A 14,882-nucleotide genomic window follows, 5' to 3' on the forward strand; every position below is an offset into this window, starting at 1 on the left:
AACCCTACAACTTTGTTTCCGTAATCATTAATCAAGGCATTATTATAAAAACCTATATATAGATATTTGAGAATTATAAATAATGTATGAAGAGAAATGTAGGCGTTAATGAACAGATCTCAGTAACATGTCCATGAAGCAGGAAGCAGAACACTGTCAACCATACTTTAAAGAAATTAACCATTATGGCAGTTATAACTGTTATTATGGGAGAAAATAATGAAAATAATTTTGATGGAAGAATTATTTTTTGAAGAGAAATTTGAGAACAAATCGAAATTTGAAATAAGTTTTTTTTTTTTTATAAGAGAGAAAGTACGAGGGAAAATAGTTGCTATCGTTTGTACTATAATGGTCCATTATAATGAAAAATAAGAAATATAGTGAAAAATAATAATCATCATACTTTTTCATATTATTTATCTTGTTAATGTAACTTAAGTGGTCGGAATTGTTAAAACAGTTATTGTAATAACCCAGATAAAAAAAAAAAAAAAAGAGACGGAAGGAGGACTCCCGAAAGGAGTCTTCTTCTCCGATGAATCCCGATCGGAGAAGAACTCTAGGCCTTTTAGAACTCTAGGATCCCTATAAATAAGCCTCTCCCTCTCTCAAGACCCTCCACCGGTGATCTTCGAGCCGATTTCTCTCCTTTTCTCCGAAGAAGCCGCGCAGCCTCTTCTCGTGTTCGCCGAAAATTGAAGATCAAAGAAGCCCCCGGAGTTCAGGTAAGGGTTCAATCTTTCTTCCTCTCCCTCTTCTCTTTCTTCCCATGTTTTTAAACTCCTCGCCGGCCGTCAGGATCGTCGGAAAATCATTGAAAATAGTGAATCCTATTTTGCTCTGTTTCGGCCGGACCTTTTCCTCTCTTTTCGGCATCGGTGCCACCGGTTGCGGCGTCCTATCCCCGAGACCGGACTCCCATATATCTCTCTTCCTTCCTTGAAAGCCTTGGCCGCTGGCGACCGGCCAATGGTCGGAGTTCATGAAGAAAGGGGATGGATCTCCTGTTTTTCGAAAAAAAAGAGAGCCGCGGTCGAACCCCATCGCGGCCGTTGTTGGATCTCCGACCAGACCGCCACCTCGCCGGAGCCCGAGCCACCGAGGGGGGGGACCTCACGGTCCTCCCCTGTTTCAGCTAAGGGAGGCCGCGGGAAGAAAAGAAGAAGGAAGAAGAAGAAGAAGAAAAGAAAAGAAAAGAAAAAGGAAAAAAGAAAAGAAAAGAAAAAAAAAGGAAAAAGAAAAAGAAAAGAAAAGGAAAAAGAAAAAAGAAAAATAAAAATAAAAATAAAATAAAATAAGAAGAAGAAGAAGAGAGAAAAATTTTCTCTCTCTCCTCTCTCTACCTTCTCTCTCTACATTTTCTCTCTCTAGATTCTCTCTCTAGACTTTTCTCTCTCTTTACGGATTTTGTCTCTCTAGGATCTTTTCTTCTTCTCTGATTGCATCATGAACCTAGAATAAATTTGAAGATGAAAATAAGATGATTTGAGATTGCTCCGAAATTCGTGCGGTAGATCTGATCCCAGTTTGATCCTATTCGAAATTTGTAACACTTGATTCATATTGAGTCACTCTGATAGGACCTCTGATGATCTCGATCATGAGTGCCTCATCGAAAGGATACGAAGATTTCTCTCTCCACTTTCTCTCTCTACTTTCTCTCTCTAGAATTTTCTCTCTCTTCATGGATTTTCTCTCTAGAAGTCTTATGGATCAGTGGAGGATCTAGATACTTAGGTAAATCCTAATTTTGGTTAATCCTAAGAGAGATCCTAGATTTATGTTATCAGATCGATTATCGGTAATTTTCTCCATATGTGATTTTTATATTGATCAGGGTTACGAAGAGATGATCATCTGCAAATAATATCGAGTGGAATATTTTGTTAAAGAAATTCATAAATCAAAGAAGAACATTAATTTCTGTGTTTGGATCAGTCACCGGTAAAAATAAGAATCCCTGTACATGATCACTATTATATATATGCTATTTTACTATTGGTCTTGCATCGTTGGTTTTTGCATCGTCGGATTTGAGATCGATGAATTTATTATACCTGAGATACTGTTATTTGATTTTGAGCATGAGTATGTTATGTCAATATATATGTATCAGAGATTGATGGCATGATTATATGGATATGACATATCTGAATTGATCATAATGCAAGTCAGAATTGATTTAATGAAATCAATGCATAATGATTAAATAAAAAGAAAGAGATATATGGTTTGGACTAGTCTTGTCACGTGGAACAGCCCGCCAGGAGCTTATGCCTGAGACAGCCCCACTGGCTTACAGGTGGATCAGCTGGCCAGGAGCTCATGCCTGGGACAGTCCGCCAGGAGCTTATGCCTGGGACAGCCTCTCACGGCTTTGGTACGTGGGACAGCCGGCCATGAGCTCATCCTGGGACAGTCTTGAAAGACTTTTTAAATGGATTCGATCCGGATGATGACTGAGGTATAGAATTGGATAGTCCAGAACCAGAAAGAAAAGGTTAAAAATCATGTGATTATGAAAGGAGAAATGAAAGATATGACATGAAATAATTGTTGAACAAAAGTGTTTTACCTGTTAACATATGATGATGCATCTATTTTGACAAGACAGAAAATTTATGAATGTTTGCATTATTTTGGACATTGAACATGAGATTTTATATTTATTGCTTATCCTTATTTTCAGACTATATTACTATATCAGTGTGATATGGAAATTCTTACTGGACTGTAAAGCTCACACCCCTTCATCTTTCTTTTTCTTCTCAGAGTTACAGGATGACTTAGATTGGCTATGGCTTGGATTTACGGGTGAGCAGAAGGATAAATAGAGTGTCATAGTATCTGATAAGAGAATTGAAGAAATTTAAATTGTAATTATGCAAGATTTTACGAATTATTGTTGAAATTAATTGTTATGGATGTTAAGGTTGTAGTGATTTAATTTGGCCTTGCATATTCTTTAGGGCTTGCTCTAAGGAGTGTGCGACCATCACGTATCCGACCCGGGTGTTGGGTTCGGGGCGTGACAGAATGGTATCAGAGCATAGGTTAGGATCATTAGGGATTATGATATAAGTGATTGGAATATGAAAGAATAATATCAGAGCTTAGGTTTAAGATCACTAAGATTATGAAGTGATATTAAAACTTTATGTAAAGATCAGTAGGATGTGACGGAGTAGCATCCGAGCTTAGAGCTTAGGTTACGTTTATTTGGAGCAAATGATACCAGTGATTAGGATATGACAGAACAGTACTAGAGCCCAAGTTTAAGGTCACTAGGGATTGTCATATAAGTGATATCAAAACTTGAGATTATAATCAATAGAGTATGATTGATAAAATCAGAGTTTAAGATTATGATTATTAAAGGTATGATAGAATGATATTACAATTTAGGTTATGATCATTAGGGAATATGATTTAAGTGATATTTAAGCTTAAGATTATAATTATTTGAAATTATGATTTTAGTGATATTTAAACTTAGGTTATGATCATAAGGAATATGACAGACATAAAATAAATGATTCAGTAATTAGATTTCGAATCAATAGATATTAAGATGAAACTTTATGTATAAGTGGTATATGATATTTATAATAGAATTGACGAGTTATATCTGAGATTTCAATTAGTAAGGTTGACCTAAGTATGAAAAGAGTTGACCTTGGAATGAAGTGGGAGGTATTGATAAGTTATGTTGAGTATACTAGATGATTTTGGAATGTAAAACTTATATGATCGAAGATCATAATACTTTTTCTAATTTCGATGATAATTGACTGAGCATTATGAATTTTGGACTTATCGAAGAAAGTTAATTAGGGTATGGTCTAAGAAGAAATTTCATCATATGAGAAAAAAATATTTTTGAGTATTGAACCTACAAGAGGATCATATATGAAACTCAATTTTAAATAAAAAATATACTTGAATTTTATTATGAGAATATGAGATACACATCTTGGTGAAATTTTTTGGTTACTCAAAATATCATATTCTGAATATGATTCCTTGATCTTTCAAGTTGCATTGAATTTCAAGTCAAAAGCTTACTCTTCTAAGTGGTTCAAAAGTATTTTGATATTATTGTTAAATTAAAGAAGAAAATTTATTGTGTCAGAGAATGATATACAGATTATGATGAAATCTTTTTAATAATTCATATTACTATCTTTGGATTAGATTTTTTTTTGATTATTGAAGATGGTGAAGTGTATTAATCATTCAAGTCAAAGTTCGGATTTTTAAATTAAATTAAGACATCTTGTTAGTGTTAAATTTTGAATGACTTATACAAAGGACAAGATTTTGTATGGATTTATCGATTAATATTAAGGGTTATGATGAAGAGAGCTCTATAAGAAATAATCAAGTTGATTCTACTTAAGGATGTTGGCTTAAGTTCTTTTAGTTGTCAAGTTAGAATTAATTCTCTTAAAAAGAAAGATTGATTTAGAAATTATCTAAATGATTGTAAGGTAAATCTAAGATTAACTCCAATTAATTCTAGACATGTTGGATTCTTGAAAAGTGATGAAACTTATACAATGATTTCAAATATAGGAAGTAGATCAAGATTTAATTTTTATATGCTATGCCCAAAGGTAGTAAAGATGAAGAAACTTAAAATTTTGTCCTAAGTCTTATATAAAATTTGAATGTTGGATCTATTCTGGATCGATCTAACAAAAAAGGATATTTTTATCTTTGATATAATTATATAATTTGGTAAGTTGAGATCAGAGTGCGCAGCAAAAGCGTAATGGTCTGAATTGATTAAAAATATTAATTCTTTGATTCTGAAGATATTATGGAATATATTAGTTGTAAATAAAGAATGATTTTTAATCTGATCATAGTCGGATAATTTTTGTTAGTAGGTTGCTTCATTGTAGATAATGCCAAGAAATCCTAGATATCTCAAGTTTATTAACAGCTTGATAGTTCTGTTATCAGTTCAAACTTAGAATGTCCTGACATAGGTCTTATATTTTTTTAAAATTTAATATTGTTACTTGGACTGATATAGAAGATTGAGGTTTTCTTAAGATGAGAGTCTACATATAAAATTTATTGGAAGGTCAAGAGAAGAAAAAAATCGATAATCGTGAAGAGTGTCTAATATTCGACCTTTCTTTATTTTTCTATCAAGGGTAGTCTGAGATAATTATGAATTTCGAGTGAAATGTATTAGACAAATAACGATGGTATATTAATACAAGTCTAAAATGTACAGTTCTTCAAAAAGTTGAGAAATCAATAAGAAGGGATGAGTTTGAAATTTCAAATAATTTTTGTTATAACAAGATCATGAGAAATAAATAATATATAAGATATTATTGTAAGCTTGAGAATGACATGAAGAATGTATACTTTGAAATAGGTATCTAGAACAACATAACTTAATTTCGAGGACGAAATTATTTTAAGGAAGGGAGAATGTAATAACCCAGATATAAAAAAAAAAAAGGATGGAAGGAGGACTCCCGAAAGGAGTCTTCTTCTCCGATGAATCCCGATCGGAGAAGAACTCTAGGCCTTTTAGAACTCTAGGATCCCCTATAAATAAGCCTCTCCCTCTCTCAAGACCCTCCACCGGTGATCTTAGAGCCCGATTTCTCTCCTTTTCTCCGAAGAAGCCGCGGTAGCCTCTTCTCGTGTTCACCGAAAATTGAAGGTCAAAGAAGCCCCCGAAGTTCAGGTAAGGGTTCAATCTTTCTTCCTCTTCCTCTCCCTCTTCTCTTTCTTCCCATGTTTTTAAACTCCTCGCCGGCCGTCAGGATCGTCGGAAAATCCTTGAAAATAGTGAATCATGTTTTGCTCTGTTTCGGTCGGACCTTTTCCTCTCTTTTCCGGCCACCGGCGCCGCCGGTTGCGGCGTCCCATCCCCGAGACCGGACTCCCATATATCTCTCTTCCTTCTCTGAAAGCCTTGGCCGCCGGCGACCGGCCAATGGTCGGAGTTCATGAAGAAAGGGGACGGATCCCCTATTTTTCAAAAAAAAAAAAAAAGAGTCGTCGGCCGAACCCCATCGCCGGCCGTTGTTGGATCTCCGGCCAGGCCGCCACCCCGTCGGAGCCTGAGCCACCGAGGGGGGGGGGACCTCACGGTCCTCCCCTGTTTCAGCCAAGGGAGGCCGCGGGAAGAAATGAAGAAGGAAGAAGAAGAAGAAGAAAAGAAAAGAAAAGAAAAAGAAAAAAGAAAAAGAAAAGAAAAAAAAAAGAAAAAAGAAAAAGAAAAGAAAAAGAAAAAAGAAAAAGAAAAAAAATAAAAATAAAAATAAAATAAAATAAAATAAAAAGAAGAAGAAGAGAGAAAAATTTTCTCTCTCTCCTCTCTCTACCTTCTCTCTCTACATTTTCTCTCTCTAAACTTTTCTCTCTCTTTACGGATTTATCTCTCTAGGATCTTTTCTTCTTCTCTGATTGCATCATGAACCCTAGAATAAATTTGAAGATGAAAATAAGATGATTTGAGATTGCTCCGAAATTCGTGTGGTAGATCTGATCCCAGTTTGATCCTATTCGAAATTTGTAATACTTGATTCATATTGAGTCACTCTGATAGGACCTCTGATGATCTCGATCATGAGTGCCTCATCGGAAGGATACGAAGATTTCTCTCTCCACTTTCTCTCTCTACTTTCTCTCTCTAGAATTTTCTCTCTCTTCATGGATTTTCTCTCTCTAGAAGTCTTATGGATCAGTGGAGGATCCAGATACTTAGGTAAATCCTAATTTTGGTTAATCCTAAGAGAGATCCTAGATTTGTGTTATCAGGTCGATTATCGATAATTTTCTCCATATGTGATCTTTATATTGATCAAGGTTACGAAGAGATGATCATCTGCAAATAATATCGAGTGGAATATTTTGTTAAAAAAATTCATAAATCAAAGAAGAACATTGATTTCTGTGTTTGGATCAGTCACCGGTAAAGGTAAGAATCCCTGTACATGATCACTATTATATATATGCTATTTTACTATTGGTCTTGCATCGTTGGTTTTTGCATCGTTGGATTTGAGATCGATGAATTTATTATACCTGAGATACTGTTATTTGATTTTGAGCATGAGTATGTTATGTCAATATATATGTATCAGAGATTGATGGCATGATTATATGGATATGACATATCTGAATTGATCATAATGCAAGTCAGAATTGATTTGATGAAATCAACGCATAATGATTAAATGAAAAGAAAGAGATATATGGTTTGGACTAGTCTTGTCATGTGGAACAGTCCGCCAGGAGCTTATGCCTGGGACAGCCCCCACTGGCTTACAGGTGGATCAGCCGGCCAGGAGCTCATGCCTGGGACAGCCCGCCAAGAGCTTATACCTAGGACAGTCTCTCACGGGCTTTGGTACGTGGGACAGCCGGCCAGGAGCTCATCCTGGGACAGTCTTGAAAGACTTTTTAAATGGATTCGATCCGGATGATGACTGAGGTATAGAATTGGATAGTCCAGAACCAGAAAGAAAAGGTTAAAAATCATGTGATTATGAAAGGAGAAATGAAAGATAAGACATGAAATAATTGTTGAACAAAAGTGTTTTACCTGTTAACATATGATGATGCATCTATTTTGACAAGACAGAAAATTTATGAATGTTTGCATTATTTTGGACATTGAACATGAGATTTTATATTTTATTGCTTATCCTTATTTTCAGACTATATTACTATATCAGTGTGATATGGGAATTCTTACTGGGCTGTAAAGCTCACACCCTTTCATCTTTCTTTTTCTTCTCAGAGTTACAGGATGACTTAGATTGGCTATGGCTTGGATTTACGGGTGAGCAGAAGGATAAATAGAGTGTCATAGTATCTGATAAGAGAATTGAAGAAATTTAAATTGTAATTATGCAAGATTTTACGAATTATTGTTGAAATTAATTGTTATGGATGTTAAGGTTGTAGTGATTTAATTTGGCCTTGCATATTCTTTAGGACTTGCTCTAAGGAGTGTGCGGCTATCACGTATCCGATCCGAATGTTGGGTTCGGAGCATGACAGTTATAGTACCATTATTGATTGCTGTGCTCTCAACAAACACGATTGTTCCAAAGGTGGACCTAGCAAGTTTGCAAGCGCATCAAGTACATTTTCATTATCTAGTCCAATAATGAAAACCATACCTGAGAATAATCTTTACCATTCACAAGATTTTAAGTTTTGAGAAAAACAAAATTTTATCAACCGTTCTTCCCTTAATTGACTTGCCAAGTGAAAGCAGATAAAACTTTTTGATCGAGGGACTCAAACCTCACAAAGATGAGCTGTTAAAAAACCATCATTATTTGAGAAAATGAAAAAAAAAAAAGAAAAAGGAATGTATGAATTCTCCTGAAAATTATAACCGAAAATCTAATTCAAAATTATGATTTAGTTGGCTTGCGAAGGTCTAATCTCAGACTAGGAAAGCCGAGGTTGTTGGGACATAAATTATTGGGTAATAATGCATATTGCACGTCACCTACGTTACAGCGGAAATTCAAGAATAATACTGAATGTGACAGAACCTTCTGACTTTTTCACTTGGCAGAGGAGGGTTATAACCCAAAGAAGCAACAGTTTTTAAGTCAGTCGGTCAACTTCAACTTCTTTTTATGTTCTCTCTGGATACCAGAGTTATGGCAAAAGCAGGACAAAAATTAAAGTCCACGGCGAATAGGAACCCAACTTTCTCCGTCCAAAAAAAAACCCTTAATATTTTTTTATAATTTTTTTAATATTAAATTATAAAATTAAAATCTTCAAATAAAAATTTAAAACTTGAATTTTATGAGACATTTGATGTATTACATAAATAATGTTGCTATGGTAATGTGATTATAGAGAAAATATGATTATCTGATAAAATAATAAGGAATTCTATGTTATAGTGTTTGATATATGTAGTAATATTACTGTAAAATAACAGAAAATTCTATATTGCAGTATTTGATATGTAATTTATATTATATGAAATATAAATTAATTTTTTCAAAATATCTTTATCTTTATTGATTATTGTCTATTTTCTAAAGAGACAATTTCGAACCAACTATTTTCGATGACATCATCAGCCAGAATCACCCATTATATATTTTTTTTTATTTTCACTAATTAAGACTATCTATAATTTATTTAATATAAATTTTAATTTATTTTGATGAGAATATTTTGATCCTAAAATTATCTTGTTGCAAGATTGTAGAATTGTAAGATTACATGTAATCACATAGCCACCTCTTCTTAAGCAATTTGCATTATATGTAATGCAATATTATCTGTAAAAATGGCATAACAAACAGTATAATCTGATTACCTATCATAAAATTACTTATATGAAATCTTGTCAGGATTACATGCTACCAAACACCTCTTTAAGAATGCAGCACTCACAAAAAGTAGTGAGAAATACAATTTTACCCTTAAGATGCGAAGATGTCCCGCCAACTAACAAAAAATGATTAACCATTCAAAATGCTGCTTCGAAAAACACATGAACAGAGGCAATGGACAAATAGACAACTTATCCTAACAAAACAAAAATAAATAGAAACACTTTGCTGAATGTCACAAAAGAACAACTAATTACATTATATTACCACAAACGAAACAGCCAAATTTATGCAAAAGTCTGTACCGACAGAAGATATATATCAAAGCCACTGGCTAAAAAAATTAAACAAAGCCCACAGTTATTTTGACCCAATGGAAAATGACAAAAGAAAGATTGAACTGAGGTATATAAAATGGCAAATGACTGTGTGGAGGTATACAAGCAGATCAGGCAGATCCCTTGAGCTTCTTTGCAATTATGGCAAAGTATTTTCCCTGATGGAAAGCTTGCTCCAGTTCAAGCTTGGTTGGGCATCTTGAACCATCCCCAGCAAATGTGCCAGCCCCATAGGGGCTGCCTCCCTTCACGTTCTCCATGTCAAACATACCAGCCCCAAAAGTGTATCCAATGGGCACGAAGATCATTCCATGGTGGACCAGCTGAGTTATGGCTGTTAAACTGAAAAGGTGAAAAGAGTTGATTAAAAATAAAAATCTTTTTTCCATCTTATACTCTTCATACGAAGTTCATTATTTTTTAAAATAATGTAGCATAATCTACAGGAAGTAATATTATGTCATGACAACAGCACTGGTTTTACTTCAAATTATTATCCAATTTAAGGCCTATGAAATTCCATGTGAATAGTGAGTCAGAAATATAGAAACCATCAAGGAGACCTGTAAAAGCTACAGATGTAAAAGTGAGGACTCGGTTTTTCAAATTTTTATTTTTTCAAGAATCTTAGACTAGGTTTAGGTTAGATTTCTGTATGGTGATGACTTGCGATAACAACAATAAAGATATAGGATGGAAATGGTGGAACTGGAAAAGTCCAATAAGCCTACAAAATTGGATAGCAATAAATGGTCCAACAAGAATCATTGAAACTTTAAAGTTGGATTGATCTCATGAAATTTTGAGGCAATATTCATGGTAGCAACAATACATGGTAAGGCTATCTTTCTTTAAGCTGGAGTTTTATGCATATTGAGGAATCATATATATTTCACATAGATTGCAGAGTCAGTGAAACATAAGGCTTCAAAAGGACGACGTTGGAGATAAGGGTTGTCAAGGCAATAGAGTTCATTTTTGCAGAACCATAGTCTTGTTAAAGTCCAGAAAATGTCTAATGCCGAATAACAAACTCTTGAGAATTTCAGGCCATGCTACAATAGTGTAAATAAGCAATTCAAAAAGTCCAGATTGTTCATAATAATAGAGCACCATAAAGCTTACGCGGTAGTCTCTTGGCCACCACCTTGAGATCCAGTGCTGAAGAAGATTCCTGCAGGCTTCCCTGCAAGCTGCTGCATTCGCCAGAGACCTCCAGTTGCATCAAGAAATGCTTTGAACTGTGCTGCCATCATACCAAATCTCGTTGGGAACCCAAATATTAATCCATCAGCCTCAGCAAGTTCATGTGGTGTGATGATTGGTACATCACTCTTAGGTGGTGCACTCATCTTTGCAAGAACCTCTTCGGGAAGTGTTTCAGGCACCTGTTCAGTCAAAGTTAGACAAGTTAAGATCAAGTCGTTACAGGAAAAATAAATGCATCACTATGCTTTACTGGGAATGTCTGAAAATGGTAACATGCAGACTGTGCAATCGCCTTTTCACCCAAAGGATACTCCATCTCATTTACCCAAAAATACTTCTAGCTGCCAGTTAGCACTTCAAGTAAAATAAAGTATCAAAGGATAAATATTACAAATTTCTGCAAGATTTTGAGAGCCATTGACTAAGAAAAACCAAACACTGAAAACATATGAATAATCTCTGAATGAACTGTTTTTAAGACCCATGTTTACAGAATGACATGCCAACTGATACCATGACAGCAGAAAAACAGATACAAAATAGCATGAGCGTGGAAGACTGAAAGGAAAATTGGGATTGCAAGATGTACTGCTTTTCTTCTAGGAGGAGATGAGAACAAAAAAACACTTGTAATTATGTAGCTAAACAAAGAATATTATCAATGTACAAAATCAACTTTTAGTGGACACGGCAAGCCCATCTCCATTGTGCTAATAGGTTTTGCATCATCTACCATAACTACAGAAAAAGGTTTTACTTGGGAGTCCACAATCATTTAGAAATAAGCTCAAACATAATTCCTGTGCATGTTACCAGACTAAGGGTATTAGGTTTCATCTACGGACATGTTGAAGGCAACATAGTTCCAGAACTCACATGTATGTTTCGTAATAGCCAAGATCAACCCAACAACCCAATAAATATAGATATGCTGCTTAATACCTAACTCCACATAATTAGACATCCAAATCCATTTTTGTATCTGACTGAAAAATCTCTTTGATTTTTCAAAGCATGATTTGACAATGAAAAAAATATTGGTCAAAAAGAGCTGGTAAAGCCATGATAAGTGCAGATATTTTAAATGTATAAACACTGAAAGTATATTAGGATGGACTGAACAGCAGAAACCTGCCATAGCTTAGCTTCCACTCCTTCAACAGATGAGGCACCTTTCTTGATCTCCTCTGCCAACTTCTCAACATGTCCATACATGGAGTAGTATCTGTACACACATTAAAAGATGGCACCCGTATTTGAATAAGAAATTGTTTCCAAAAGCATTATGATAAGTATGTAGCAAGAAATAGAATATGGCCGCTTCATTTCATATCTTTAATCTATAAAATACAAATTTAAAAACACAATTTGCACACAAACTGGCATAATTTATTCTGTGGCACCGCAGTGTGTCCTTCACCTTCCTTTCCATTAATATCCAAAGTGAAGGCTTAACTATAGAAAGAGAGAACGGAAAATGGGCAGTTGCAGCATGCTCAGAACATAACAACACAAAATATAATGAGTGATAGCAGTATCTAACAAATCACAAATACACAAAAGGAAGGAGTCACTTGGTGTTGATGTAATTAGTAAGGCACTACAGTTCCACGGCATAAGGCAATCATGTCACTGAATGAAATGAGAAAGAAAAAACGTTACCTCCCAATAACAAGTGAAAAAATAAATCAGAAGTCAAATTAACTGGTTCGTTGTGGGCTAGCATCTTGAGTAGTTCAGCATTATATAGTATTCTGGGTTCAATGCTGAACTAGTATGCATACATAAAGAAAGGTACAGGGACACTAAAAGGGTGGATGAAAGAGACAGCAAATCATTGTGGCTCACTCTCAGACTTAATTTGAAATTGAAGGTAAACTCAAGAGTTTTTTCCTGTCATTCAGAAATGATTAATCCTAAATTATAAGTACACTTACTGAAATACTTTGCACGGAAATTGCTTCAATGATATGGTATTCAAAGACAAATATGAATATTATTAAATCCATGGGAGATGGAGAAAGATGAAATTCTTCATGTTAACACTAAGCAAGAAACATAAATATATATATCCCTCACACTACGTCATTTTCTGATTCGTACAATGTGAAGAATAATTAAGTCTGGAGCATCTGCAGGTCTTATTCTTTATTGGGCCTTCCAGAAGCTGGCAATTGATAGTTCAAATGGTTTCACTTGCAAAGAATGCAAAGAAACCAATATCAGTTGATGTAACAGAGCTCTTTTTAACAACATCCAAACTTTGCAAAGGTTAGTTATATGTGAAGCAAAATTTAATATACAACACTGAAGAATAGAATTATATTAAAAAAAAGCTTCTTATGCTTGTTAAAATACTTGTTATGACAAGCAGAACTGTGACTAATGTAGATAGAATAGAAAACTTCTGGTAAGCAATCAACGTCATCACAATAACAACAGACACAACATGAACATGAATAATAACTACCCCTATAACCAGGACAACTCTGATAGGGATACAAAGAAATAAGTCAAAAATCATCCAGAAACTCCACTAATCATACACACAAACCTACCATGCTGATGGCGACCTTGAGCTCCAACAAATCACACACAGGCAAACAACTAAATCCCATAAAGGGAAAACTAAAGATTCGACTCTTTCTTTATCTTCTTTTTCTTTATTGGTTAGTTAGCACAGCTGGTTTCCTCAGTAGATGGAGGTAGAATTCATGTCAAGAAATCATTCAGAAAAATAAAATTGAAACATTTTATAATAATCAAATTTTATAAATTTTCCAGATAATTTGGAGTCAAGAACGTAAAGCAGACCTTAACTCAGAAAATTAAACCTACATACCCGCAGATGATATAACTTTCTGTCCAAGACTCAGAAATATTCAAGAATAAGAATCTCACAGGAAATTTAAAAGAAAGAGAACAAAAATAGCATCAATTGATTCACTCCCAAATTGCAAATCACTACAAAATCATCTCAGAATAATAATAACAATAATAATTTGAGAACTACAGCTAACGATCAATCAAGAAATGAATGAATCGATGGACAAAAAAGAACTCGACGAGTTCATCGGTGTTCCAATACGAGAAAAAAGAGGTAAAAATCCATTTTCCCTCCAAATCTATAAATATGAAGATTTCATCAGAAAAAGGGAAAAAAACCTACACCAGAGATTGATTAACTCGAGTTTCCAAGATACTTCCAATCTAAACTAATTCTCCATAAATCGCCAGAAAACCTCGGGCAAGAAATTATTAGAAATCAAGAAACGCATAACAAAGGAATCGAACCGCAGAAGAAAGAAATTGACACATAGACAGATAAAGAGGGACAAAGAGAATGAAGTAGGGGTTCTCGAAAGACCTACACTATATAAACCTTGGTCGCCATTAATGGAGATTTTGGAGCTCTACTGTTCGGCTTCCGAGAGGAGAGGTAGAAAAGAACCTTCTTCTTCCAATTTATTTTTTTCTTGGTTTTGGAAAGAAAGAGAGACAGGGTCGAGTATTTATAGAGGGAACCCGGCTCGACTCGGCCGACGTCCGTATTATTTAAGTGTTATATAAGCCCTAAACCCTATCTTATGGGTAATCTTAATCTATGATTAGTCTACGTTTTTTTTTTCCTAAATACAAGAATTAGTCTACTTTTAATTTCAATAAGTAGCTGGCTGCTCCACCGTGGCCTTGACGTCATCCCCATGATCTCCCATCAACGCCGAGAAATTTTTTAAAAAAATACCAACTCCTAATCCTGATTCAAGATTCGTGCTTTGATAGGATTATGAAATTAGATCGCGAAGTAGATTAGAGGATATGTGGAGCTGGATACATTGTCGCAAGTCTGACGGTCCGGGTTCATTTTAGAGACCCCGAGGGGCAAGAGGGCGGTAAGTGAACCGCGGAGGTTTTCGCTTGCATCGAACTTGGAAAGTTGAAGTGTTAAACTGCCATTTATTTATAGAGTGCTATATATACC

General features: G+C 34.9%; 1 protein-coding gene across 1 annotated transcript; it reads right to left on the minus strand.

The window, feature by feature from the left end:
- Nucleotides 1-9,586: 9,586 nt before the first annotated feature.
- On the minus strand, nt 9,587-14,468 carry LOC105050389 (probable NAD(P)H dehydrogenase (quinone) FQR1-like 1). Its single transcript, XM_010930386.3, has 4 exons — nt 14,272-14,468; nt 12,032-12,125; nt 10,817-11,079; nt 9,587-10,033 (listed from the first exon to the last, which is right to left on the minus strand). The coding sequence occupies exons 1-4, from the start codon at nt 14,292-14,294 to the stop codon at nt 9,802-9,804; spliced, it is 612 nt and encodes a 203-aa protein (XP_010928688.1). The 5' UTR covers nt 14,295-14,468; the 3' UTR covers nt 9,587-9,801.
- Nucleotides 14,469-14,882: the final 414 nt, after the last annotated feature.

This window comes from Elaeis guineensis, chromosome 2 (assembly GCF_000442705.2).
Source record: "Elaeis guineensis isolate ETL-2024a chromosome 2, EG11, whole genome shotgun sequence".
In the NCBI taxonomy this organism is placed as follows: Eukaryota; Viridiplantae; Streptophyta; class Magnoliopsida; order Arecales; family Arecaceae; genus Elaeis; species Elaeis guineensis.

Bases quoted from the DNA above. Each gene is read 5' to 3' on its own strand.
- LOC105050389 (XM_010930386.3), bottom strand. From the start codon at position 14,294: ATGGCGACCAAGGTTTATATAGT. The intron at 12,126-14,271 runs GTAGGTCTTTCG...ATGTGTGTACAG, and splicing joins GCGACCAAGGTTTATATAGT to ATACTACTCCATGTATGGAC. The intron at 10,034-10,816 runs GTAAGCTTTATG...TCACCTTTTCAG, and splicing joins GGTGGCCAAGAGACTACCGC to TTTAACAGCCATAACTCAGC.